General features: G+C 38.0%; 1 protein-coding gene across 1 annotated transcript; it reads left to right on the top strand.

Moving 5' to 3' along the window:
• The first annotated feature begins 21,901 nt into the window (after window positions 1–21,901).
• Window positions 21,902–27,400, top strand: LOC145115860 (Di-glucose binding protein with Kinesin motor domain-containing protein). The gene is made up of 19 exons (XM_079052218.1): window positions 21,902–22,189; window positions 22,326–22,394; window positions 22,477–22,542; window positions 22,645–22,719; window positions 22,838–22,909; window positions 22,991–23,065; window positions 23,168–23,242; window positions 23,329–23,579; window positions 23,664–23,877; window positions 23,951–24,027; window positions 24,117–24,216; window positions 24,297–24,395; window positions 24,479–24,655; window positions 24,831–25,116; window positions 25,198–25,359; window positions 25,490–25,705; window positions 25,779–25,980; window positions 26,067–26,192; window positions 26,264–27,400. Exons 1-19 carry the CDS (start codon window positions 22,090–22,092, stop codon window positions 27,059–27,061), a joined length of 3,240 nt encoding a protein of 1,079 aa, XP_078908344.1. The 5' UTR covers window positions 21,902–22,089; the 3' UTR covers window positions 27,062–27,400.
• Window positions 27,401–27,743: the final 343 nt, after the last annotated feature.

Raw genomic sequence — 27,743 nt, 5'->3', positions numbered from 1 at the left:
TTGTGGAATCCTATGACGTGCGCTGGCTGGAGGAGAACGAGACTGACGCCCTAGTCGGTCCTGACTGGTTATTCGATTACGCTTCTCTATTTAAATCATTTGATGTGTTTTCGGATTCTGTGTCAGGTACTTCCTCAGGTACGAAGGCTGTGATTGAAGATGAAGAGGAGGATGTTGTGTACAGACCACCGGTGGTGCCTCATACGACTCCTACGGTGGATGCAGCTGTTCCAAGTTCTCCCTCAGAATCTCCGAGTCAACAACAAAATCCAGATGCTGATGCTACCCCGCTCACTCCTGCAGAAAGAGAGTTCATAACCAGAGATACTTCCGCTGTAACTCAAACTTTCATGGAACTTCTCTTTCCCGAGCCGATTGCGAACGAGTACGTATCAAGCCACTCTGATGGTCCCAGATCGTCTGAGTTGGAACCTTCAACAAATGATATCAGCCATGAGATCCCCACAAGAATTCAATGCGATCATCCGATCGAGAATGTCATTGGGCCACTGGAAGACAGTGTCAAAATGAGAAGTCAGAGCGGAGACGTCAACACATGTCTCTACTCCTGCTTTATATCCCAGATCGAGCCAAAGAATGTCCAAATGGCATTGAATGAACCAAACTGGGTTGATGCGATGCATGAGGAGTTACATCAGTTCGAGAAACTCGGGGTTTGGCAGTTGGTTGAGCTGCCAAAGGGCAAGAAGTCTCTTGACACACGTTGGGTCTTTCAGAAGAAGCAGGATGATTCAGGGGTTATTGTGCGCAATAAGGCAAGATTAGTCGTCCGTGGATTCCGGAAAATAGAGGGTCTAGACTACACCGAAGTTTATGCACCGGTTGCCCGCTTGGAGGCTATTCGTATTTTCCTCATGTATGCCTCTTACATGAACTTCACGGTTTACCAGATGGACTTCAAGACTGCCTTCTTGTATGGCGCGGTGAAGGAAGAAATCTAAGTTGATCAACCTCCTGGTTTTGTCGACTCCAAGTTTCCTAATCACGTCTACAAGCTGGACAAGGCTCTTTATGGGTTACATCAAGCTCCTAGAGCCTGGTATGCAACCCTTACAGAGCACTTGCTCGCGCACGGCTATACGCGGGGAACGATTGATCAAACCCTGTTCATAAAGCATGTTGCTGCCGATCTCATTTTGGTGCAAATCTATGACGACGACATCATATTCGGGTCGACGTGTCCAAAGCTTTGCAAGGAGTTCGAAGTCGTGATGAAGAAGAGGTTCGAGATGAGTTCTCTTGGGGAAATGACCATGTTTTTAGGGCTTCAGGTCAAACAAGATTCAACCGGAATTCTGCTCCATCAAGCCAAGTATTTTGACGATATGCTAGAGAAGTTCGGGTTTAGAGACGCAAAACCTGCCTTGATGCCGATGGCAGAGCGGCCTCTGTTGACTCCAGATCCTGAAGACGCATCCATAGATCAGACTGAATATAGATCGATGATCGGATCGCTGATGTATCTGACCGCGAGCAGGCCAAACATCATGTTCGCGGTCTGTCAGTGCGCACGTTACCAGGCTAATCCTAAATTCTCCCATTTAATTGCTGTCAAAAGAATTTTTCGGTATCTCAAAGGCAGCCCAAAATTGGGTCTTTGGTACCCGAAAAATTCTGAATTTGATTTATATGCTTTTGCTGACAGTAATTACGGAGGTTATGAGCTTGACAGGAAATCAACTTCTGGGGGATGTCAGTTTCTTGTAGATCAGCTGGTGTCATGGCAGTGCAAGAAACAGCATACAGTCTCAACCTCAAAGGCGGAGGCAGAATATGTCACTGCTTCTGCCTGTTGTTCTCAAGTCATATGGATCCAACATCAGCTGCTGGATTACAGTTTGAACTTTCTAGAAACCCCTATTTTCTGTGACAACGAAGCTGCAATTCAAATTGCCAAAAATCCAGTCCAGCACTCAAAAACCAAGAACATCGACATCAAAGTGCATTTTATCAGAGATTGTTATGAGCGTTCGCTCATTCGGTTGGAACAGGTTCCCACTGCTAATAATGTGGCGGATCTGTTCACAAAACCGTTTAACAAAGCTCGATTCGATGTGCTTGTTGGATTTTTGAAAATGATCCGTTTTGAAAAGTGATTTTTTTAGGATAGTTTAAATTTGCACATTCAATTTTCATTCTCTCTTATGCACAAATTTAGGGGGAGAAATAAAAACAAAACAAAAATCAGAAAATTCAAAAATATAAAAATATAAAAATCAAAAAATTTAAAAAAAATAGCTGGTCTGTAGGTGATGTGCTGGGAAGTGATATCATATGTGATAACAGGCAATTTGAATCTGTGTAAGGTACCAAAGTTGAATTGTCTAGGCTCCGTGTTCAATGCGCTGGTAGGCACGAAAGGTTTAATTGGACTTGACTAGGCATAGATGAACTTAAGGAATCTAGAGACTTGACAAATCTTGACCTAGATAGATCCATTTAGCCTGACAATACGACGTTTGGATAGGTTGAGCAGGGAGATATACATGGAAATCTGCGGATTACACTAAATAATCTATATCTAGAACCGTGGTTTAACTTTTCCTCGATGTGCGGACTCTATCCTTAATTCCGGTATTGACGGGGCTACTGGGGAATTCTGATAAATTAGGTCTGTAGAAGGTTATTTTCTTGCTTTTTTTTTCTGTTAGTCATATGTTGCCTCCTCGGTGTGATTGAAATACATCCGACCTGGAGTGCAACATATGCAATTCTATTTCTCTACATCTCCTATCTATGCAATTCTTCCTGTCTGTTAGCCATATGTTGTCTCCTCTGCGTGATTGAAATACATCCGACCTGGTACACAACATATGCACCATTCTATTTCTCAATCCCTCTAAATCTGGTTAGTCATATGTTTCACCCTCTGTGTGATTGAAAGATCCGACCTGGGTGTACATCATATGCATTCTAAATCTGTATTCTCCCATAATAATTGTCTGCTCATCCAAAGTAAGGAGTATTTTGAAAGTCCCTGATTATTGGGGTATATCAGGAAGCGAGAAACATGTTCTAGTACATTTAAATTTGAACAATTAGTAGGTTGTTTGTAGATCTCGCTACTCAATTTAGGTGGACAGCAATATCCGTGGTCGTCGTCAGATGAATGGTCCTTAGGAATTTTATCTAGGAACGTAAGGTTACATTGTCTTGTCACTTGTAGTATTTCCTAATTCTGTCACAATCTTTCGTGTTTAAGTGGACCACAATACCGACGATTGTCCAGATCTATTCATGAAGGGGGAGGTGCCGATAAACGGATTAAGGCTATCTAATAACTTTGATCCCAATATTACAAAAATAATTTTAGCATTGGCAAAAGAGAAATTAGTGTTAATTCATTTAAATTTAAATTTTATTTCTTTTTTATTTTTATTTTTATTTTTTATTTTGCTAAAAATCAAAAAAATTAAAAAAATTTATAGTTTAGTTTAAATTTTTAGATTTTATTTTAATTTAATTTAATTTTATTTTATTTTTGAGTCTTCAAAATGTATTATTTTTAAAATAAATTGTGGTATTGGGCTTGGATTTGAGGTATCTTGGGTTGCAGCCCATGGGTGATGGACCGGGTATGGTCCAAGTATAAAAGGAGGATGATCACGGCAGTAAACACTTCTTCCCTCATTCTGAAATTGTGGCCGTGAACTCCTATTTTCTCTCTCTTCGCTGATTTTGATTCATCTTTTTTCGTGAAATTGCTTGTTTCCTCGCACAGGTATAATCATGGCGACCTCTAACATGTTAATCTAAACGAAAAACGATCGTGAATCGTGGATTAAATCGAAGAAAAACCTCTATTCGGTGTTCACGACCCTTTGAAGGGTTTACGACCATTGAAGGGTTCACGACCGTGAACCCGTTTACGGCCGTGGACCACCTTCTAACTGTGAACCCCAATTTTTGGACATGAACTTTATTTTTATCAACACTTAATCATCAATTAAAGCCTAGTTAAATTGTTTAATGAGTAAAACCTTAATTTTAATTGTTTAATCATTTGGTTTTCTCACTTGGCTTGGTTGGTGCAGATCAAAAATGGCTGACTTGAAATTCGCTGATGTCCACAACTTGGCTATTTTCTTGGTTGATCCACCAGCAGCCCATATTGATTTCAAGTCCATGGTTGACGGATTGAGTAGATGTTGCCTAGCTTCTGCTTTTACAACCAATCCTGTCATCTACCAAAGCCCGATCAAGGAATTTTGGAGCAAAGCTGTAGTGCAAAGAGGTGAAGATGATGTTGTCTCCCTAGAAACAATTGTTAAAGGAAAGAAGATTATTGTGACAAAGCAGATCATCCGTGAAGTACTGCAAATTGATGACAAAAGGGCGTTTCCATCAGTCATTGACCTGGATCAGACTGAAGCGATCATCGAACAGATGGGCTATGAAGGGGTGTTTCCTCCATCTATCAAGAAGCTTCTGCCCCTTTACTGGAGGTTCTTAGCTCATGTGTTCGTGAGCTGCATTTCTGGTCGAAGATCAGGAGCTGATGAAATTTCCTTACTCAATACGGGTGTAATCGCAGCTCTCGCCATGGGTCTAGATTTTAACTTCTGCAAGTACATACTGAATGAAATGGTGGGGAACGTTGAAGGGAAGAAAAGAGACAAGTTTCTCATGTACCCAAGATTTCTGCAATTGATCTTCAACAGCAAGCACCCGGAGATCAAAAGAAGAGGAGAAACACTTGATGTCAAATCTCTTGGATCCAACACCTTCGGCCTCATGAAACAGAACCGAAAGGGAAAATTCATGTTTGAGGGAAAATACCCGTTGGTGAAGTTCGGAAATTTTGTTGAATTTGGTGATGCATCAGTGACTGAAAGCTCCTCAGGTCATATGGATACAGAAGATGATGTTTTCACTACTTCAGAGCACGAAGAAGAAAGAGTTCCTCCTGTTGCCATCGTGGTAGAGGAACATGATCAGATGACGAATGTAGAGGTGAAAAGTGACTACAATGATGATGATGATGATGATGATGATGAGGGATTTGATAATGATGATGAGATGTTTGGTGGTGACTTGTCGGGTTTCAATAAAGACTTCAATCTTGAGATCGAGCATAGCGATTACTGCCCAACAAATGAAGACCTCGACTCCTTATTCGACAATATCGATGATGTTGCACAACATGCAACGAAGATAGAGGGAGTTGAAGACGTTCAAAAGGCGACGCCTCCTTCTTCAGAACAAATGGCTGGTGCTACAATTGATATGGATGCAACATCAAGGATTCATCCCCTTCAAGTTGCTATTCCGACCTCCAGCTTAATCTTGGTGCCCTATCTGCATGCTTCTTTAACTTAAAAACAAGCTTATTGCAGAATTCGGTGATAAGTTCAAGTCCACAGTTGAAGAACCTAACTCCACTGAGGATTCTCCCAACGTCCATGTCCAGCCTAACATTGTGGATCCACCACCCGTCAGAACCACAAGGATTGTCGATCGATTTGAAAAGGAACATGCCCAAGCAAATCCACGAATCACCATTAGGCAAGCAAAAAAGAAAGGTTACAGCTCAGAAGAAAGAGGGGTTGCTCTTCATGAAGAATTCTGATGAGAACCGTCCTGGAACCAGCCCCAACTTACGAGAACCGATCTTGAGAAACGGAAATTCAGTGACAAATTTGGCAATTGATCGAGAATCAAAATGTGGGGATATCATGATGAATTAAAATTGTGGGTGGTGAAAAGGAAGATTGGCAACCCACAATATTACAAGGATACTCATGATTTTTGTTCTTGGACGAGAGTCGATCTCACGAAACTCTCCGAAGCTCCGTTCCACAATCCTTCTCATGACACTAAGGCCTTTGATTTCAAACGGTTTCTGTTAAGGAATGTCAAGGCAAAGTTTGCTGAAATGAAAACTGCAGAATCGCTTATTAGAAGAGACACGGATGTGCTCGATCCTCAAACTAACGAACCAATGAAGATTGTGATGTGGCCTCCCACTAAACAATTAAAATAAATTCCTATTCCCCAACACTTTCATGAAGGATACCTAGACTCTATGGAATTTTGGGCTTTCGATGAGGCCACATTCACAGTAGCGATTAAACTTCCAGATAGTGTTCTTCGTCTGGTTGATGCGAAAGATCTTCTGCGGTTCAGGGAGCGAGATATACACACCTTGGCGAGTCATCAAATATACTGCAAATCGGAGCTTCTAGAGCTGGCGGCCAAAGAATTCACAAGTATGGTTGCGACAATCATTGAAAAGAGATTATGGCTGGGGGCTACTGATAAATCGGATGTGATGCTGTTCAAGAAGACCTGAGTTCATGCTAGTCCCAAACAAAGGGGGATATTGTTAGGTCATAATTATGTGGTTTGGTCTAGGCAACTATATGTATAGGTCATGGTAGGGTTTTGGTTGCATTTGGTGTTTGCGGTCAAGTTGTTCATGGTTGTTTGGTGTTCACGACCATGAACATGTTCACGGCTGTGAACCCTGTTTACGGTTGGTCTGTCACTATATATAGGAGTCTGTCAGAATGTGTCAGGGTGACGTTAGTCAGTGTGTTCACGGTCTTTGTGTGTGTGCTCAAGGTGTACCTGACGTTTTATGCTATAAACGTGTGCATTGCTTGATTACTTTCTTCTTCTACTCCATTCTCGTTTGTTTGATTGATTACTTGTTTGATCACTGGTTTGGATCCTTGGATTTCAGTCTTTACAATGATCATTGACGATGTGTCAAGATCTTTTAAAAAGGAGGGGGGTATGACTCAAAAATGGGTGTTACCGAAAAAAATTGGTCCCAAAAATGTGAATTGGGGGACCCGCCTCAAAGTTCATGAAGCACATTAATTTAAGGTGTGATAAACATAACATATCTAACTATCTACTCTAGACCCCTAGAAAAATGATGTCCTATCTTAAAAAGGTAGTGAGAATCTAACTAAGTAAGGCTCGAACGAGACTCGGGAGTACTAAGGGTTATTCCCCCCAAAACCAAGATGCGAGTCTTCAATGTCGTCAAAATACCTTACCGGGCTAATCTTTGCTTGCACACGTCGTCCTGACCAATCACATCCCTTTGCAACTAGACCCAATCAAGCTACTTGCAATCTTGTTGGGTTTTATGTACTCTAACATTCCTATGGTGCACATACAACCTTAATGCTTTGGATCTAAGTTTTCTCTAAATTTTTTTAGAATTTATTATATATATTAGAAAAATATAGATCAATACATATCGATTGAAGGCAAACGGGCAACAAGCTGCGCCGCTAGCCCTTTCTGGATGGCAAAATCAATTCTTTTGAAAACAACATTTATGGATCTAGGAGATATGACATTAGAATGCATGACCCGTTGAACTCTAATTATACATGCAATATTGGTTTCCAAAGCATGAAGCCTAAGCTAGCATACAAAATTTGATATATGAATCATAAACTAGTTAGAGGATTACCTTTTGATGTAGCTAGTAGAACTTTGGCCTTAAGAGAACTTAGCACCCCAAGTGTTGTGCCTCAAACAACTCACAAACACCAATAAACAACTAGATGAATATGAGGGAGGTTTAGGAAACTCAAAATCGGATTCTTCTTCTTGGAATGTAGTCAATTTTAGTGCTTAGGGTTACATATATATATATATATATATATATATATATATATATATATATATATATATATATATATATATATATATATATATATATATAGTGTAGACTTCCAAGAGTCATGTGTAATCCTAATTCTTACACTTAAGCTTATGATCCATGCATTTGATTTGGACTAATACTTCATGGACTAACCCACAAGCTTATCCCATCACAAATCAATCATGGATCATTAGCCCAATCCATATGTACCAATTTAATTAGTCTCTTTTGATCACTAAACTAATTCAAGATTAATTCTTGATCAATACTAATTAAATAATATGATTTCTCAATTAATATATTATACTTATAATATATCAATAAATCACAAATAACCTCTTTCTCAAATATCCATCTATCAAATTGTTCTGGTGAAGGCAACCCGAAATGGACTATGCTACTATCGGGTCAAATACATACTAATTATAGTTATGGGATTAGACACCTAATCCAACAGTCTCCCACTTGGATAAGTCTAATAACTATAATTGCCAATGCAACTTAAAATCCGATTAGAAATCGTAGCTCTCAAAAAGCCGCTGTCGTACTCTGACGCGTCCATTAGATAAGGGATCATATAATCCTCTGTTCTTCAAGATATCGTGTGCACAAAGACATGGAATAAAATCATACTCATTGACCAATAGTTTGTTTCCCGATTTCTGATTTGTTTGACATAAAACTTAATTGAACACATCAATTGAGTCCTAACCGGGCCCGACACATAAGTCAAAACAAAATCATCGAGGGGCCCAAGATATCGCTTTTAATCCTCTTTGGACAAAAGGAACAGATAAACTTCGACTGATATGCTTCTACTAACTACTCGTTAAATCATACACAACAACACGTTTTATAACATCAAGTTACTGATGCAGTTTCGCACTATCAATGTACAACCAACATATAATCAACAACTCATATATCTTGGTTTGAATACTATACAATATTATCATCTCACAATCACTCATGATAAATTCCATGAAGTGATTCATGTGAGTGTGGGTTTAGTCCAATAATCAAATCTTATTTCAAGAGCACTCAGGAATGTTTGTAGCGAACTTTGCTATGTCTAACACCTTAGACAATCTTACAAAAACCCATTCATGACAATCTACTTTCATAACCTACTTCCAAAGTATGATCGACTGTGGATAGTTTGAATAATCTTATTATTCTGGAAGTCAAAACATGCAAAATGAAACAATAGTAAACAATTGACACAAGATAGTAACTTTACTTATAAATAAAACTCATTTTATTCAATTATCAAATATCAATTACAATTTAAACTATTACAAGTTTCTAAATATCTATCTAATTATTAAAACTAATATCGTCCTTCAGCCCAATACTCCTAGCATGCTGCAAGTGCTTAACCCTACTTAGTCCCCTCGTAAAGGGATCTGTTGGGTTCTCCTCTGATGATACCCCCTTCATTACGAGGAGTCCTTCTTCTACTCGATGTTTTATGAAGTGATATTTTCTGTCGATGTGCCTGGATCTGCCATGATCCATTGGTTCCTTGGCTAAGGCGACCGCACCCTCGTTGTCACATAAATTCTCCATAGGCTCCTTTATAGCTGGTACAACTCCAAGGTATCTGATGAAGTTCTTTAGTCATATCGCCTCCTTCGACGCTTCGCTTGCTGCTATGTACTCTGATTCGCACGTTGAATCAGCTACAGTCTCCTATTTGGAACTTTTCCAAGTTACTGATCCTCCATTTAAGGTAAATATCCAGCTCGACTGAGAGCGGAAATTATCTCTGTCGGTCTGAAAGCTGGCGTCACTATACCATGTAACTCTCAAGTCATCACTCCCACCGAGGGTAAGGAACCAGTCCTTAGTCCTCCGCAGGTACTTAAGAATGTTCTTTACCAGGATTCCCTTGATATCGACTAACCATGCTCAAAGCGAAAGCCACATCAGGGCGAGTACAAGTCATAGCATACATGATCGAGCCAACTGCAGAAGCATAAGGTATTCGACTCATTTCTACTATCTCAGCATCTGTACTCGGACTTTGAGTCTTACTCGGTTTGGTATTGCTCTGGATAGGTAATTCTCCTTTCTTGGACTCCTCCATGCTGAAACGTTTCGACACTTTGTCCAAGTAGGTACTTTGACTAAGTCCTATTAGTCTTTTACTCTTATTTCTCAATATCCTTATCCCTAGAATATAAGCAGCTTCCCCAAGGTCCTTCATAGCAAAACACTTCCCAAGCCAGGACTTAACCTCCTGCAAGGTTGGGATGTCATTTCCTATGACCAGTATGTCAACCACATACAATACCAAAAATCTAACTATACTCCCACTAGCTTTGACATATACACATGACTCATCCTCACTTCTCGAAAAACCAAACTCTTTGACTTTCTCATCGAAACAAAGATTCTATCTGCGAGATGCTTTCTTTAATCCATAAATGGATTTCTCAAGCTTACATACTCTATTAGGATACTTTGCTTTGACAAAACCCTCTGGTTGATTCATGTAAACATCTTCAGCCAACTTCCCATTAAGGAAAACGGTTTTGAGATCCATTTTCCATATTTCATAATCATGAAATGAAGCTATGGCTAGCATAACCCTTATAGATTTAATCTTCGATACCGGTGAGAAGGTATCATCATAGTCAAGTCCAGGAGTTTGAGTAAAGCCCTTCGCAACCAATCGCGCCTTATAAGTGTGTACTTTCCCATCCATGTCGGTATTCTTCTTGAAGATCCATTTTCACCCGACCGTCTTACGACCCGGTACATTGTCAACCAAGTTCCAAACTTGATTTTCATACATGGACTGAATCTCGCTGTCCATTGTCTCTTTCCATTTTGCAGACTCGGGGCCTTCCATGGCTTCCTTGTAGTTGTTAGGTTCATCCAAATTTACCAGTGTACTATCACTGATAAATGTATCACCTTCAGTAGTAATATGGAAACCATAAAACTCAGGTGTCATTCTAACTCTACTAGAACGTCTCAGAGGTAAAGACTCGTCAATCGGTTCAACATGAGTTTCCTCCTCGGGTTGAGCGCTAATGTTCGAGGTTCCTTCATCACTTAACTCTTGAAGTTATTCAAGGTCAATTTGCCTCCCACTATCCTCTTGGCATATGAGTTCTCTTTCGCGGAAAACCCCTCTCCTCGCAACGAAGACAACATTGTCACTCGGTCTATAGAAGATATATCCAAAGGATTTGTGTGGGTAGCCTATAAAAATACATCGCTCACTACGAGGTTCGAGCTTGTCGTGAGTCTCTCGTCTTACGAAAGCCTCACAACCCCAAACCTTGATATGTGCTAACGAGGGAACCTTCCTTGTCCACATTTCGTGAGGTTTCTTGGCAACCTTTTTAGTTGGGACTAGATTAAGGATATGGGCGACAGTCTCTAAGGCATACCCCCAGAATGAGATGGGTAACGAAGCTCGACTCATCATAGAAAGAACCATGTCCAGCAAGGTTCGATTGCGCCTCTCAGCCACACCATTGAGTTGTGGTGTCCTTGGCGGCGTCAATTGTGAAACAATTTCACATTCCTTAAGATAGTCGTGGAACTCGATACTAAGATACTCACCATCTCGATCAAATCGGAGCATCTTTATCTTCCTGCCCAATTGATTCTCCACTTCTTGTTTAAACTCTTTGAACTTTTTAAAGGTTTCTGACTTATGCTTGATTAAGTAGATATACCCCATATCTGCTATAATCATCAGCAAAGTCGCATAGAAGCAGTTAGCATCCCTTGTGGTGGATTTGAAAGGTCCACACACATCTATGTGTATGAGCATTTATTGAACCAATCTCATTATTAAATGAAAAAGTAAAACCTTGTTTATACAAACCATGAAAAGAAACAATATTTCTCGCCATATCTGACGAGTAGCAACAATTATTCAAATCTAAATATAACCCACTACTAAGAAATAAAGAATAAACTCCAACCTTGGTGACATGCGACTTTTTCCTATTCCCCATGATCAAGTTCATCTTCCCGTGGTCCACATCCCTACTTCCTTTTAGACCCTGCAAATCAGAACAAATGTGAAAACCACATCCTGTATCAAGGACCCAAGAATTAGCATGTGATGAGTTATTAGACAGAATAGTATAAATACTTGCAAAGGAGGGCTTGATCTTTCCATCCTTTATGTCCTGCAAGTATTTGGGGCACCTTCGTTTCCAGTGCTCTTTATCATGACAATGGAAGCACTCTGTTTCCTTTGGATTTGAGGAGGTGGTAGCACGACCACCTTTGGACCCACTAGAAGAGGATCCAACATGGGACTTTCCCTTGTGGCTCTTTGATGAGGCTTTCCTCTTCTTTCCCTTCCCTTGTCCAATTGCCAAGACTGGGGCAGTAGTAGTAGAAGTAGGTACAACATATTTTCCTTTCAAACTGCTTTTAGCAGTTCTCAAGAGACCTTGAAGCTTGCTCAGAGTCACCTCCTCCTTGTTCATATGATAAGTCATACGAAACTGATCATAACAAGGAGGTAAAGAGTGTAGGATAATGTCAATTGCCAATTCTTCATCGAAATTGACATTCAACTTTAGCAAGCGGTCCACAAACCTTTGCATCTTTTGCAAGTGGGCCGTGATAGACTCTCCATCCTTCATTTTGGTAGTAATCATGGAGGCAATGATTTCATACCTCTCCTACCGAGCACTTTGATGGTACCTTTCCATCAAATCTTGGTGCATTTCATAAGGCCAAAAGTCCTCATAGGACTTTTGAAGCTCAGCAGTCATGGTAGCAATCATAATACACAACACCTTTGTCGCGTCCCTCTCATGGGTCTTAAACTCAGCAATCTGTTCGGGAGTAGCAGTTTTTTCATCAATCTCCTTTAGCTCTTTATCAAGGACATATTCTTTGTCCTCGTAGCGAATAGCCATGAGGATGTTTCGAATCCAATCATTGAAGTTCAATCCATCAAATATGGCTCTCCCACATAGGTTCATGAGGGATAAAGAGCCGGAAGGGATTGAGTTTGAAGCATTGTTTGAAGTAGACATCTGAAAAGAAAGACAAAGTTTAGATTAGATAAGGATCCTTAATATAACACCCAAAATGAAATATTAAGGCTAGGACCCAACATAATATTCTACAATTCGGAAGAGAGATGTCGTAATCCAATTGTAAAATATTTGAAGGTAGGTAAATGACGATTTACCAATTTCCACCATGAAAAACGAAATTGATTATTAAGTTTTAAATGAATTGAAATTCCTAGATTCTTTTGAGATTCATTGAACTTTTCAATGACATGTTTAAATCTCGATTATGCCCTTCAAGTTTGTGACTGGGATACCGAGGATCACAAACAAGGTGTGAATAACCATGCAAATGTGCTTGGTACTCTTAATGTTACAAATCACTTGATCAATGTGCCGGTTAACCACACACGCTCCATTGATCCATGATTAACATCAAGCTACCCTTTGCCACCCTTGCTAGTCCCAAATTAGTGTGCCGGTTAACCACACACGCTCCACTAACGACTTAGCAAGGTGCAAAGTGCAGTTTCCATGGAATAGCACCATTTTCACATTTTTCCTAAAGTAACTAAGATTGAGAATTTATAAAAGTTTAGTTACTTTATAATATCATTATACTTATTAATGAGGATTAATGTCCTATCCTACCCGTTCGGCTAACGACCCTCCACCAATCAAGGAAGCAGTGGGTGAGAGTGGACACCCATTAAATCACCATTTTATAGGCAGTAACCTTATAACCCATTATAGATCGGCTTCATGAATGAGGCCTACTAACGGTAAGACTGACTTGCCTTATATATATATATATATATATATATATATATATATATATATATATATATATATATATATATATATATATATAAGTATTAAACTTTAATATTATAATAGTATAAGGTCGAATATTAAACTTTTAAAATTCTAGGGTTTGGAATTAAAGTTTCATAAATGAGACTTTTCAAATTCCAAAACTTGAAGGAAAGTTTTGAAACTCTTCAAAACCTTTTGAGTTTTAGAATTTATGTTCCATAAAGGAGACTTTCCAAGTTCCATAACTTGAGGACAAGTTATGTAACTATTCAAGACCTTTGGAATTCTATAACTTTAAAATTAATGTTTCATGAATGATGACTTTTCACAATTTATAACTTGAGGACAAGTTATGAAACTCTTCAAGAAACATTTAGATCAATTTAACTAATAACATTATCATATAATTTATCATTTACCAATTGACCTAATATTATTCATATAATTTCAAATTTTACAAATAATTAGTTTTTCACAAAATCATGTAATTATCTTAAAATTTGACAATGATTATGTTATTGGATGGGGATAAACATTACCATATCAGTAAAATCAAATTTTATGAACTAAAACAGTTTGTGGTAATGGCCCTAATCCAAAACAGGCCAAAAACTCGAAAATTCTGACATCTGATGATCCAACTCGTCGAGTTCATCATCAGAACCAACTCGTCGAGTTCCATGATGGACTCGTCGAGTAGGCCCTGGCAGAATCCAAAAAGGGAAATTGTCAGAAAAGTCTCAATATTTTCAGGAAAGTTACACTTTAGTCCCAAGATTTTTTTTTAAACATAAAAGTCCCGATTATTTCATTTTGGCTCAAGTTTACAAAAAAGTCATTTTTTTCTTTTAACATGAAATGACATATTATCGTGTTTTTACAAATAATCAGGATTTTTATGTTAAAAAAAATATTGGGACTAAAGTGTAACTTTCCTGAAAATATTAGGATTTTTCTGACAATTTCCCATCCAAAAATGCAGTTTTTTCAACTTTGAAAATTACACAATTGCACCAATATAATAGAAAACACCCATGGTCCTGATACCACTGTTGGGTTTTATGTACTCTAACATTCCTATGGTGAACATACAACCCTAATGCTTTGGATCTAAGTTTTCTCTAATTATACATGCAATATTGGTTTCCAAAGCATGAAGCCTAAACTAGCATACAAAATTTGATATATGAATCATAAACTAATTAGAGGATTACCTTTTGATGTAGCTAGTAGAACTTTGGCCTTAAGATAACCTAGCACCCCAAGTTTTGTGCCTCAAACAACTCACAAACACCAATAAACAACTAGATGAATATGAGGGAGGTTTAGGAGACTCAAAATCAGATTCTTCTTCTTGGAATGCAAGTAGTAGTCGATTTTAGTGCTTAGGGTTACATATATATAGTGTAGAATTCAAAGAGTCATGTGTAACCCTAATTCTTACACTTAAGCTTATGATCCATGCATTTGATTTGGACTAATACTTCATGGACTAACCCATAAGCTTATCCCATCACAAATCAATCATGGATCATTAGCCCAATCCATATGTACCAATTTAATTAGTCTCTTCTGATCACTAAATTAATTCAAGATGAATTCTTGATCAATACTAATTAAATAATATGATATCTCAATTAATATATTATACTTATAATATATCAATAAATCACAAATAACCTCTTTCTCAAATATCCATCTATCAAATTGTTCTGGTGAAGGCAACCCGAAATGGACCGTGCTACTATCGGGTCAAGTACATACCAATTATAGTTATGGGCTTAGATCCAACAGATCTGACCCCCACACAAGCGGTCTCAAAGTGGTATGTGAGGTTCATAGTGTGTCCCATTTTTCAAATACAAGGAATTCCATATCAATACTCAGGACCAATCTATAATTCAATACTTATGACTCGACGTTATGGTACCTGTAGGGATGAGAAGACAAGAGAAATTTTGAAAATTTGAAAAGAAAGAAACAAAATATGCAATATTTTTTTGAAACTTTTTATGTAGTTTTTATGAATGTCCTAAATGAATTATTCTAAATGCAACTATATACAACCTAAATGCAAACAAAATAAAAGATAAAAATACCTTACCCCAAGCTTAAAATTAAGCATTGTCCTCAATGCTTAGGATGAGAGTAAGGAAGGATCATACTGAGATCAAGGTGGTGGAGGACCGCGAGGATGGTATGGAAGCAACACATGGGTTGCACAATGATGTGTGGGTGGAGTTCTTGGCTGCCTAAATACACACGGGTGAAAACTTGGTCGCACAAAGGAAGCAGATGCAATGGCTCAAAATTTTCTTATAAAGTGGCAGATTTGCGCGGGTGAGGGGCAGTCTCACAAACTTTGTGCGGGTGATGGCTGGGTCGTGCAAATAAAGAATCAGCAACATTGGTCTCGCAAAGAAGGGGAAGGATTTGGTCTTGGTCGCACAACAATTTTGCGAGGGTGGAAGACAGCCACGTAATCGGTTGCGAGGGTGACAGTCAGTCGCGCAAACATCTGCACGGGTAAGGGCGCAGTCGTGCGCAAACAACAGTTAACATCCCGGTTTTGGAACTGTTTGAGCTTGAATTTGCGCGGATAATTGCTGGGTCGTGCAACTTTTGCATGGGTGAGGACCCTGGTCGCGTAAATTGCAGAGTTTTGACATTTTTTTGCAATTTTTTCGCTCCACAAGCTCCGGTTTTCTTCCAAACTTCACCAAAATCATTGCTAAACCTCAAGATGATTTATTTTGACCGAATTCAAGCCTCGAATCATCCAAACTTCAATCGGAGATTATTTATCCACAATGCATTCATTTAACGTCTTTGCCAAGACATAGTCCCGGTTCCTTCAACTTTAATAAATCAGAGTTTTCGATGTTACATTGTCGAATTCTCCCGTGTCAAAGCCTTCATAAAATGGTTTCATATGGTGCCCATTCATTTTGAAGATTTGATTCGTTTCCAAACTCTTGCTTTCAACCGCACCATGATCAAACACTTTTATAACAATGAAAGGTCCGTGCAATCGAGATCGCAATTTTCCCGGGAATAGCTTTAAACGTGAATGATAAAGAAGAACTTTTTGACCTAGAATAAAATGGTTTCGAGTGATGTGCTTGTCATGAAACGCTTTCGCCTTTTCTTTGTAGATGCTTGCATTTTCATAAGACTCTTTTCTCAACTCTTCGATTTCTTGAAGTTGCATCTTTCGGTGCTTCCCGGTTTCTTTAAGATTGAAAGTACACTTTTTAACCTCCCAATGCTTTGTGTTCCAATTCCATCGGTAAATAAAAAGACTTTCCATAGATGAGGTGGAATAGAGACATGCCAATTTGGGTTTTGTAGGCGGTTCGGTATGCCCACCATGCATCTTCTAACTTCAAGCTCCAATGTTTTCGTATGGTGGTGACCGTATTCTTAAGAATTTGTTTGAATTCTCTATTTGACACTTCGACTTGGCCATTTGTCTGTGGATGGTAGGTCGTTGATATCTGATGTGTGACACCATATTTCTTCATCATGGCTTCCATCATTTTGTTGCAAAAATGAGTGCCCCTATCACTCACCAAGGCTCTTGGTACACCATATCTTGCAAAAATGTTTGATTTCAAGAAGTCAATAACGGTTTTAGCATCATCATGTCTTGTAGCCTTTTCTTTCACCCACTTTGAGACGTAATCAACCGCCAAGAGTATGTAAGTATAAATGAAAGAGACGGGGAATGGGCCCATGAAATCGATTCCCCATACATCAAAGATCTCACAAATAAGGATAGGGCTTTGAATCATTTCATTCTTCATGGATACGGTTTCCATTCTTTGACATCTATCACAACTCTTGCAAAATAGATACGTATCTCTTGACATTGCTGGCCAATAGAGTCCACATTCAAGCATCTTCCGCATGGTTTTGTTTTGACCAAAATGACCTCTACATGCATACTCATGGCAAAACATCAAGATTGATTCGACTTCATATTGGTGAACACACCTCCGTATGAGTTGATCCAGATAATGTTTCCAAAGATAAGGGTCGTTCCACACGTAGTATTTGGAGTCACTTTTCAACTTGTCCTTTTGGTACTTGGTGAATATGTGAGGGATTTCTATAGTAACCAAGTAATTAACAATATCGGCATACCATGGAATGGTGTTTGAAATGTAGAAGAAGTGTTCATCCGAAAATTCATCAAGAATGGGAGAAGAGGACCCACCAACATTTAAACTACTTAAGTGATCTGCAACTAGGTTTTCGACACCAGTTTTTTCCTTTATTTCAGGATCGAACTCTTAGAAAAGAATAATCCACCGAATCAACTGTGGCTTGGCATCTCGCTTGGTCATTAGATACTTCAAGGCCGCATGGTTGGAGTATACAATCACTTTTGTCCCTAGGAGGTATTGTCGAAATTTCTCCAAGGCAAAGACAATGGCTAGAAGTTCCTTCTCGGTGGTAGAATAATTGGCTTGAGCATTATCCAAGGTTTTGGAGGCATAGTAGATAACATGTGATGTATTTCCCTCATTTTGACCTAAAACCGATCCAATGGTAAAATTGCTTGCATCACACATGATTTCAAAAGGAAGCTCCCAATTTGGAGGTTGGATTATGGGAGTGGAGGTGAGCAAGTCTTTAAGTTTGTCAAAGGCTTCTTGACATGCGACATTGAAGTCAAAGTCAACATCTTTTTGGAGAAGGAGGCACATTGGTCTTGTGATCTTTGAAAAATCTTTAATAAATCTCTTATAGAACCCCGCATGGACCAAGAAAGATCTCACTTCTCTAACACATGTTAGGTAAGGAAGGTTTGTATGACATCAATTTTGGGTTTATCAACTTCAATTCCCTTCTTGGAGACGATGTGTCCCAAGATGATGCCTTGATTGACCATGAAGTGACACTTCTCAAAGTTTAACACTGACTTTTTCTCAATACACCTTTTAAAAATCTTCTTGAGGTTATCCAAGCATTCATCAAATGAATTGCCATATACGGTGAAGTCATTCATGAACACTTTAATTGTATTATCAACATACTCGGAGAAGATGCTCACCATGCATCTTTGGAATGTGGCGGGGGCATTGCATAATCCAAATGGCATCCGCTTATACGCAAACATTCCAAAAGGGCATGTAAAAGTCATATTGTCATGATCTTCGGGGGCAATGAGTATTTTGTTTAAACCTGAGTGTCCATCAAGGCAACAATAATGCGATTTGCTTGCCAATCTCTCGAGTATTTGGTGAATGAAAGGAAGGGAAAAATGATATTTCCATGTGCTTGAAATCAACTTTCTATAATCAATACACACCCTTCATCTATTTTTAACTCGAGTAGGTACCATTACTCCCTTGTTATTTTCAACAACTGTGATTCCCGTTTTCTTGGGAACCACTTGAACCGGACTAACCCATTTGGAGTTGGAAATGAGGTAAATCATATCCGCATCAAGGAGCTTGATTATCTCTTTCTTGACAACTTCCATAATTGGAGGATTAATTCTCTTTGAGTTTTCCTCTTAGGCTTACAATCATCCTCCGTGAGGATCTTGTGAGTGCATACATTAGGACTTATCCCCTTGATATCCGTTATCGTCCACCCCGTGGCCTCTTTGTGATATTTTCAAACTTTAACCGATTGGTCTTCTTCAAAATCTTTCAATTGAGAGGAGATGATCATCGAAAGAGTTTCGTCCTTACCTAGATAAGCATACATCAAGTGGCTAGGTAAGACTTTCAATTCAAGTGTGGGTGAGTGGATTATGGAAGGGGGCATCTTGTTTGGAGAAAAAGATAAGGCAACTTGAGAGACATCCTTCTTTGTTGAATTGTTAACTTCCAAAGTCTTCAAAATCTCTTCAACTTCAAAGTCCAACCATGATAGTGAAGGATGTTATAAAACCCTCAGTTTCCCATTTCAAAGTTTAGGGCTTCATAGGTCATGTTCACATACCATAAAACAAAAGAAGTAAGCTTGATAACAAGAGGTTTCCTTGTGTTTTCTTAGGTGTTAGCGAAGAATCCAAGGGGTACAGGTTGTTTGATCCAGTCACAAAGAAGATTGTGAAAAGCAAAGACGTAGTTTTTAAATAAGACAAAAGTTGGGATTGGGACAACAACTTTAGAGATCAAATCGATGCAGAGCTAACATGGGGTGATGACTCGTCTGATGATGAAAGTGATGAAGAAGATGACAACTCGCGACAAGTTGAAATTAATGTTCAAACAGGTGAAGAAACAAGCAACTCAACACAAGGAGGGACAAGAAATGCAGCAATAGAAGATCAAGAAGACCTCCAACATGGTTAAGAGATTATGAAAGTGGAGAAGGCCTAAGTGGTCAATAAGAAGCTTCTTATGTAGCCCACATAAAAATAGAAGATATAAATGATCCCATGTATTTTCAGGATGTAGCATGTATGGCGACAAGAAGTATATATGATCTAATGCATTTTAAGGATGTTGTAAAATAAGAAGAGTGGAGTGAAGCCATGAACAAAGAGATAAACTCAACTGCAAAAAACAACACTTGGAGTTTAACTCATTTGCCGAAGGGAGCAAAATCAAATGGATATACAAGACCAAACATGATGAACATGGAAATGTAATCAAACATAAAGCTTGCTTTGTGGCAAAACAGTACTCACAAAGAGAAGGAGTTGAGTATACAAAAGTTTATGCACCTATAGCAAGACTCGATATGGTGTGCAACATCGTTGCATTAACAACAAATAAAAGGTGGAATGTCTAAATCAACCTTCTTACATGACACTCTAAATGAAGATGTATACATTGAGCAACCAAATGGTTACGAACAGGAAGGTAAAGAGAAAATGGTGTACAAACTTCACAAAACACTGTATGGGCTGAAACAAGCTCCACGAGTTAGGTTTAGTCGTATTGAAGCATATTTCTTGAGGGGAGGGTTTGAAAAATGTGTGATAGAATAAACATTATTTATCAAAAATAAATAAGCGATGGGCACTTAATTATTATAAGTGTTTATGTAGATGAATTGCTATTTACAGGTGATAATCATCACCTGTTGCTAAGCTTCAAGAAATCAATGATGAAAGAGTTTGAAATGACGGATTTGGGAAAGATGAGCTACTTCTTGGGGATTAAGGTTATGCAAAATGAAGAAGGCTTCTTCATTTGTCAAAGGAAGTATGCAATTGAAGTATTGAAAAGGTTTGACATATATGACAACAAAGAAGTATGTAAACCTATTGTCCCAGGTTCGAGGCTCAACAAAGATGCACATGGAAAAACAGTTGATGAAACATGGTATAAACAACTTGTAGGAAGCTTGTTCTACTTAACTTCCACAAGACCAGGCATGACGTATGTTACAAGTTTGTTGAGTAGATATATGAGCAGGTCAACAAAAATGCATCCTCCAAATAGCAAAAATAGCTCTTAGATACCTTAAAGGATTTGTGAATTATGGTGTCTTTTATAAACATCCGACTCCAAGTAAGTTTAGCAATTTTATGGGCTACATCGACAATGATCATGCAGGAGATGAGGATGACTACAAAGCACATGTGGGTATGTTTTCATGTTCAGTTCTGGAGCTCAAAGAAGCAACCAGTTATAACCTTGTCTTCCACCGAAGCGGAATATGTGGCAGCTGTATCAGTCTAGCAGTTTGGTTGAAAGGAATTTTAGAGCACCTTGGTTTTCTTGATAGCAAAAGTACAATTATTATGTGTGACAATACATCAGCTATAAAATTGTCATGAAACCTAGTTTTCCATGGACAAAGTAGACATATCGCTTCACTGTCGAAGTGATGAACAAATTGTAGATATAATGACTAAACCAATCAAAGCAGAGACATTTATAAAATCCAGAAAGATGATGGGAATGTGCGAACTCAACAATGTAAGCTGATCAAGTGTTACGGTGTTCAACATAAGGAACGGTATGAAGATGTCATCATCTAGTCTGAGTCTTTAGTTTATTATTTTGAATAAGTTTCGAGCTTTCCTTATCTTACGTTTAGAATAAGTCTTCATTTATTTTAGGAGTATCTTTTCTTCGTTTTGATGTATCGGCTATATAAAGCCATTGAGTTCATATTAATAAAGCACACAATTTGGGGCTTTAAATTACTTTCTCTATTTACTCAATAGTTTTGTAGTAGGTTTTAATAAGTCTAAAGAATATATAGTACAAAAGGTAAAATTAAGAATTATACAATTTAATAAAATTTATTGATTTAAAAGGATAAGGTCAATAGAATTATCAAGTAGGCATATAACCTATTTTGTAAAACATTCACCATGTTCTATTTTTCAGCTATTTGGTCAAATAAAAATTCTTTCATAAATTTGAAGACTATTTTGCATTGATACAATTTGACCCAAAAGGGCATGTACGCGATCCGGGTTGAAAATTTTAAAAATTCAAATACCCAACGGTCTTCTGCATCTCACACATAACGGCAAGAAGGTGAAATCACCTCCAAACGAAATCATCGCATCTCAAACACTCACACACAAACACACCAAAAAGATTGGGGAAAAAGTGTTCACTCCTCCCACTACTTTCTCTTTATTCAAGAAAATTGCAGTTGACCCTTTTTGATTCAAATAAATCTTCCCTCTTTTCATCAATGGAAGATCATCGATTTGACCCACTTCTAATTACTGATGTCCCCCAGCAACAGCAACAGCAACAACAACAACAACAACAACACGAAATCCGTTCTCACTGTATGTGTTTTTTTGCTTCAGTGGGCTAACACCTACGACTATTGATTGATGATCGACTTGTTGTTTGTTGAACTTGTGGATTACGATTAGGGTTTGTATGTTCTTGTACTTACTATCGTATTTTTGTGATCATCAGCACCTATTGTGAGCTTTCGCACTTCTGTAATGGCTGATTATGATGATCTGTGTTTTGACAAGCTTGAAGGTGAGAACGTGTATAAAGCTTCGATTTTTAGTTTTGGGTTTCTTGATTTTTATTGAACTGGTCTAATTGGTTCTTCAAATAGAAATTTCTTTGCGAACTCCAGAAACAACCAAGCGTATTGATCTAATTGGAAATGATATTCATGATGGTAAGAATGTGTATAAAGGACCGATTATCATATCTTTCTCTTGTATTTTGAATACAAATCAATAGTTGTGTACTAATTAGGGTTTTTGTATTCTTGAAATAGAAATTTCCTGGAGGAATTCAAGCCCAGAAGCAGTTGGGACTGAAGATGTTCTTGATCATGAGAATGTGAAAACAGGTTCAATATTTCCTAATTTTATATAAATTTCCAAAATTCATGTTGTTTGTTGAACTTGTGTATTGCGATTAGGGTTTGTATGTTCTTATACTGATAATCGTATTTTTGTGATCATCAGCACCTGTTGTGAGCTTTCACACTTCTGTAATGGCTGATTATGATGATGATTTGTGTTTTGACAAGCTTGAAGGTGAGAACGTGTATAAAGCTTCGGTTTTTAGTTTTGGGTTTCTTGATTTTGATTAAACTGGTCTAATTGGTTCTTCAATAGAAATTTCTTTGCGAACTCCAGAAGCAACCAAGGATAACGATTGTACTGATCCAATTGGAAATGATGTTCTTGATGGTAAGAATGTGTAGAAAGGATCGATTATCATATCTTTTTATTGGATTTTGAAAACAAATCGATAGTTGTGTCCTAATTACGGTTTTTGTATTCTTGAAATAGAAAATTCCTGGAGGAACTCAAGCCCAGAAGCAATTGGGATCGAAGATGTTCTTGATCATGAGAATGCCAATACAGGTTCATATTAATCCTAATTTTATATAAATTTCCAAAATTCATGAATTTTAATCGCTAGATTTTTCCCTCTTTTTCTTGATTGCTAGGTCATTCCAAGCTAGGGTTTTCTTTAACTTCACCCGATTTAGTTATAAGCCCCAAATCGCCTGATACCCCTAATGGAAATTATGATTCTTCTCCCATATTATTAAAACGATCCTCCATTGAGCTCTCTTTTGAAAATGGTATTACTGATGGATCAAAGATCAATGATTTCAATGACAATCCAGCTGATTCAAAGGAAGATCTTGGTAGTTCAGAAGCTTCATTTGAGCTTCTTCCATTCGCATCATGTGAAGTAATAATCTTTCCACAATTTTTCTCAAGTACCAAATTACCATTTTGACCTTTCGCCCTAACCAAAAGATCATGTTGCGTTTAGGAAAAAGATGAGCATAAAGGTGAAGATGAAGGGTGTGACGAGCTTCAAGAAAAGTATGAGAATCAGAAGAACGAACTGATGAAAGCAAAGAAGGAATTGGAGATGATGAAAATGGAGAATGAATGCAAGAGTAAAGAATGTGAAGAAGCTTTGAAGTCTTTAAGGGACCTTCAAAACGAGCTAATGAGAAAATCAATGCATGTTGGATCACTTGGTATGAACGTTTTCTTATAGTAATTTTTTGTAATTTGCATAAAAACAGCATTTGACTTTATTGTTTTTGACAGCTTTTGCAGTTGAAGGTCAAGTGAAGGAGAAGAGTAAATGGTTCTCTTCCTTAAGAGATATATCAAGAAAATTAAAGGTACCAAAACAAGGGATGGGCATTTATGTAATTTTCATGGGACTATGCACAATATTATTGTTCTTATAAGATGTATCTTTTGTAAACAGATAATGAAAATGGATCAAATCAAGCTACTCGAAGAGGCAGAGGGTTACAAAAAATGTGCTGCTGACATGAATGACATGAGTTGTATCATTCAATCAAGAAGTAAACTTTACATTCTCTTTTATTCTTCTTATTCCTTCACTTATTTAAAAAGATGAAAGTAATTCATGTTTATTTGATAGTCGATGAACAAGCTAAACAACATAAAGAGCTAAAGATCAAATTCACCGAAGGAGCTAAAGAAAGGAAAGATCTCTACAACAAGATCCAAGAGTTGAAAGGTTAAGATTTTTCAAATTCTAAAATAATCTATGTTATATGTTAAAAAACCTTTGAAAACTTATGATAATGATCGGTTTTGCAGGGAATATTAGGGTATTTTGTCGTTGTAGACCATTAAACTCAGAAGAGATTGCACAAGGAGCTTCAATGGCATTTGATTTTGAAGCTTCAAGAGATGGTGAACTTAGAGTAAAATCAAACATAGCATTTAAAAAAACCTTCAAATTTGATTCCGTCTTTACCCCCGAAGCTAACCAAGGTAAAACTCACATCCTAAGGAATCTAAAATTACAATTTCAATGTGGAATCTAAAATACCTGATTTACATCTAACATGCAATGGGGCAAAGTGGTGGGGACCACTGTGTACGTGATTAAATCTAACCTACTTGATTTATTTATTTTTTTGACGTTTATTAAATTATGTTATTATAGTTGATGTTTTTGAGGACACATCCTCGTTTGCAACATCGGTTTTGGATGGATACAATGTATGCATATTCGCGTATGGACAAACGGGAACAGGGAAAACTTTTACAATGGAGGGTACAGATGGAAACCGAGGAGTTAATTTTAGAACTCTTGAAGAGTTGTTTCGTGTCATTGATGAACGTAAGAATCAAATCCGCTATGAAATATGTGTAAGTGTTTTGGAAGTTTACAATGAGCAAATTCGCGATTTATTACTTCCAACTTCACAACCGGGAGTCGCTGCAAAAAGGTAGACCAATATTCTTCACACTTATCATGTGTTTGTCCACAATTTAATTGTAAGTTTGTAACCCTAAAATATTTTGTGTAGGCTTGAAATAAGACAAGTTGGTGAAGGGTTGCACCATGTTCCGGGGTTAGTTGAGGCTCAAGTTAGCAACATGGGTGAAGTTTGGGAAGTTCTTAAAACCGGGAGTAATGCAAGAGCGGTTGGGTCAACCAATTCTAATGAGCATAGTAGTCGATCCCATTGGTTAGTCTTGTTTTTTGTTTTCTTTGTAGACAGTGTGAGAGTTTCAGTTCCAATGTGGACTCTGTTGCTGATAGAATAATAAACTTTTATTTGTAGATCACTTTCTTAGAATGTTTTTGTAAATGTGCAGTATACATTGTGTGATGGTTAAAGGGGAGAATTTGGTGAATGGGGAAAGCACAAGAAGCAAGCTATGGCTTGTTGATTTAGCAGGAAGTGAAAGGGTGGCTAAAACGGAGGTTCAAGGGGAAAGACTCAAAGAAACTCAAAATATAAACCGATCACTTTCTGCATTAGGAGATGTTATATCCGCTTTAGCAACTAAAAGCCCTCATATTCCCTTTAGGTACTACTCAAATTTCTAGGGTTTTTTTATTAGGTTGCAAGCTCTGATCTTTTTCATGGTGTGTTTTCTGCAGAAACTCGAAGCTCACTCATTTGCTTCAAGACTCGTTAGGTGGAGATTCGAAAACGCTGATGTTTGTGCAAATCAGTCCCAATGAGAACGATTTGAGCGAATCGCTTTGCTCCCTTAACTTTGCTAGCAGAGTGAGAGGAATCGAATTGGGTCCCGCAAAGAAGCAAGTCGAAAGCTCGGAAGTTTTGAAATACAAACAAATGGTAATCTTGTTGTCGATCATGCTTGTTTTTTAAAGAATCGAATCAAACCCTTATAGTTTTTGTTTGTTTGTGAATTATGATCTTAGGCCGAGAGATATAAGCACGAGATGAAGAACAAAGACCTGCAAATCAAGAAAATGGAGGATCATTTCCATGGTTTAGACATGAAGTTGAAGGAGAAAGAGTTGAAAAACAAGTATCTTCAAGATAAGGTGCGACATCAAGAATGATTTGGGTTTTTGAGATCATGATCATAAACTGATTTGGGTTTTTTCATTATTAGGTTAAAGAATTGGAATCGCAGCTTTTGGTAGAGAGAAAACTCGCACGACAACATGTTGACACGAAGATAGCCGAACAACAAATGAAGCAGCAACAACAACAACAAGTGCAAGAGGATCGACTTCCACTTGTTTCCAAACCATTGAATACTTATAAAAACTCCGACGAAAGCAAAGAAAACCAACAGCCACTTATCGACAAGAACATGACCTACAAACTACCGGCGCCACTTCCTCCGGCGAGAGACTTAGTCAATCTCGACGTCGACGACTTCATCGAAAAAGAAAACAACCCTTATTTGCCGGAACAGTTCACAGCTCCAAAACGAACAGGTAGAGCCTCAATTTGCACGACGACTTCACAGCGAGTTCCGGTGAGATCAGTACCACCACGGCGGAACTCTTTAATCCCACTACCTTCCGCCGCCCCAGTTTCCACCAAGTACGTGCCGCAGCTGTATCCATTGCCGTCGATTAAATCCGGTAACGAGAACTTGGATGAAACCGGTGAGTGTTGTATGGAGGATAGTCCGAAAAGAAGCAATGGAAGTGGAAAGAAGCTGATGAGTGCTTTAAGACGAAGCTTTAAGAAAAACCAGGTGAAGTCGCCGATGATGATGCAACCACAACAGGTACGAAGAGTGGGTGGTTTGAATATAGCGGTGGAGCGGGTTAGAGTGTCGATTGGTAGTCGAGGGCGTATGGCTCATAGAGGAGTTCTTGCGAATGGAAGAAGAGTGAAGCAACAAAACTATATGGAAAAGGAGAGACGATGGAATATTGGGAAAGGAGGGGTTTAAAGCTAACTACTTGTAGTATCTATTGGGTTGTTGATTTGTTTTTTTGTTTTGTTTTGTTTAAGGTTTCTTTATGTGTGTCACGAAAGCTGGTCTCTTGCGAATGGAAGAAGAGTGAAGCAACAAAACTATATGGAAAAGGAGAGACGATGGAATATTGGGAAAGGAGGGGTTTAAAGCTAACTACTTGTAGTATCTATTGGGTTGTTGATTTGTTTTTTTGTTTTGTTTTGTTTAAGGTTTCTTTATGTGTGTCACGAAAGCTGGTCTCTTGCTTTCGGACGTTTAACAGGGTGCAGGATTGACAAAAAAGATTTAATTATTAGTATATTGATTGATGTAGATAGTTTGCATGCTTTGTAAACGTGGTTGATTATGGAGTTGATGAAAAGTTGTTTTGGATGATGTTAGATTTAAAAGCTCAAGAAGTGTTTTGGTTTTGGATATTGTAGAAAGTTTATGAACAAAAGTAAATAAGAAAAGAAAGAGTACATATGTATTTATACACTAAGACTATTAGGAGAATTAGTTGGAGAGAAGTGGAAGGAAAATGAATCATTTTGTTCTTTCTTTTCGAATCCTTCCAAATCGGAAGGAAAGTTAGGAGGGAAAGTGATTCTCATTTCCCTCCACTTCTCTTCTTTAATGAAACTCAGTAACACCAATTTCTTTTATTTTCTTCTCA

Source organism: Lactuca virosa, chromosome 5 (assembly GCF_052849685.1).
Source record: "Lactuca virosa cultivar CGN04683 chromosome 5, Lactuca_virosa_CGN04683_v6, whole genome shotgun sequence".
NCBI classification, from domain to species: domain Eukaryota; kingdom Viridiplantae; phylum Streptophyta; class Magnoliopsida; order Asterales; family Asteraceae; genus Lactuca; species Lactuca virosa.
The sequence above is the reverse complement of the archived record's forward strand: the minus strand, read 5'-3'. Positions and strand labels throughout refer to the sequence as shown.

Bases quoted from the DNA above. Each gene is read 5' to 3' on its own strand.
- LOC145115860 (XM_079052218.1), top strand. From the start codon at position 22,090: ATGGAAGATCATCGATTTGACCCACTTCTAATTACTGATGTCCCCCAG. The intron at 22,910-22,990 runs GTGAGAACGTGT...GTTCTTCAATAG, and splicing joins GTGTTTTGACAAGCTTGAAG to AAATTTCTTTGCGAACTCCA. The intron at 25,360-25,489 runs GTTAGTCTTGTT...GTAAATGTGCAG, and splicing joins CATAGTAGTCGATCCCATTG to TATACATTGTGTGATGGTTA.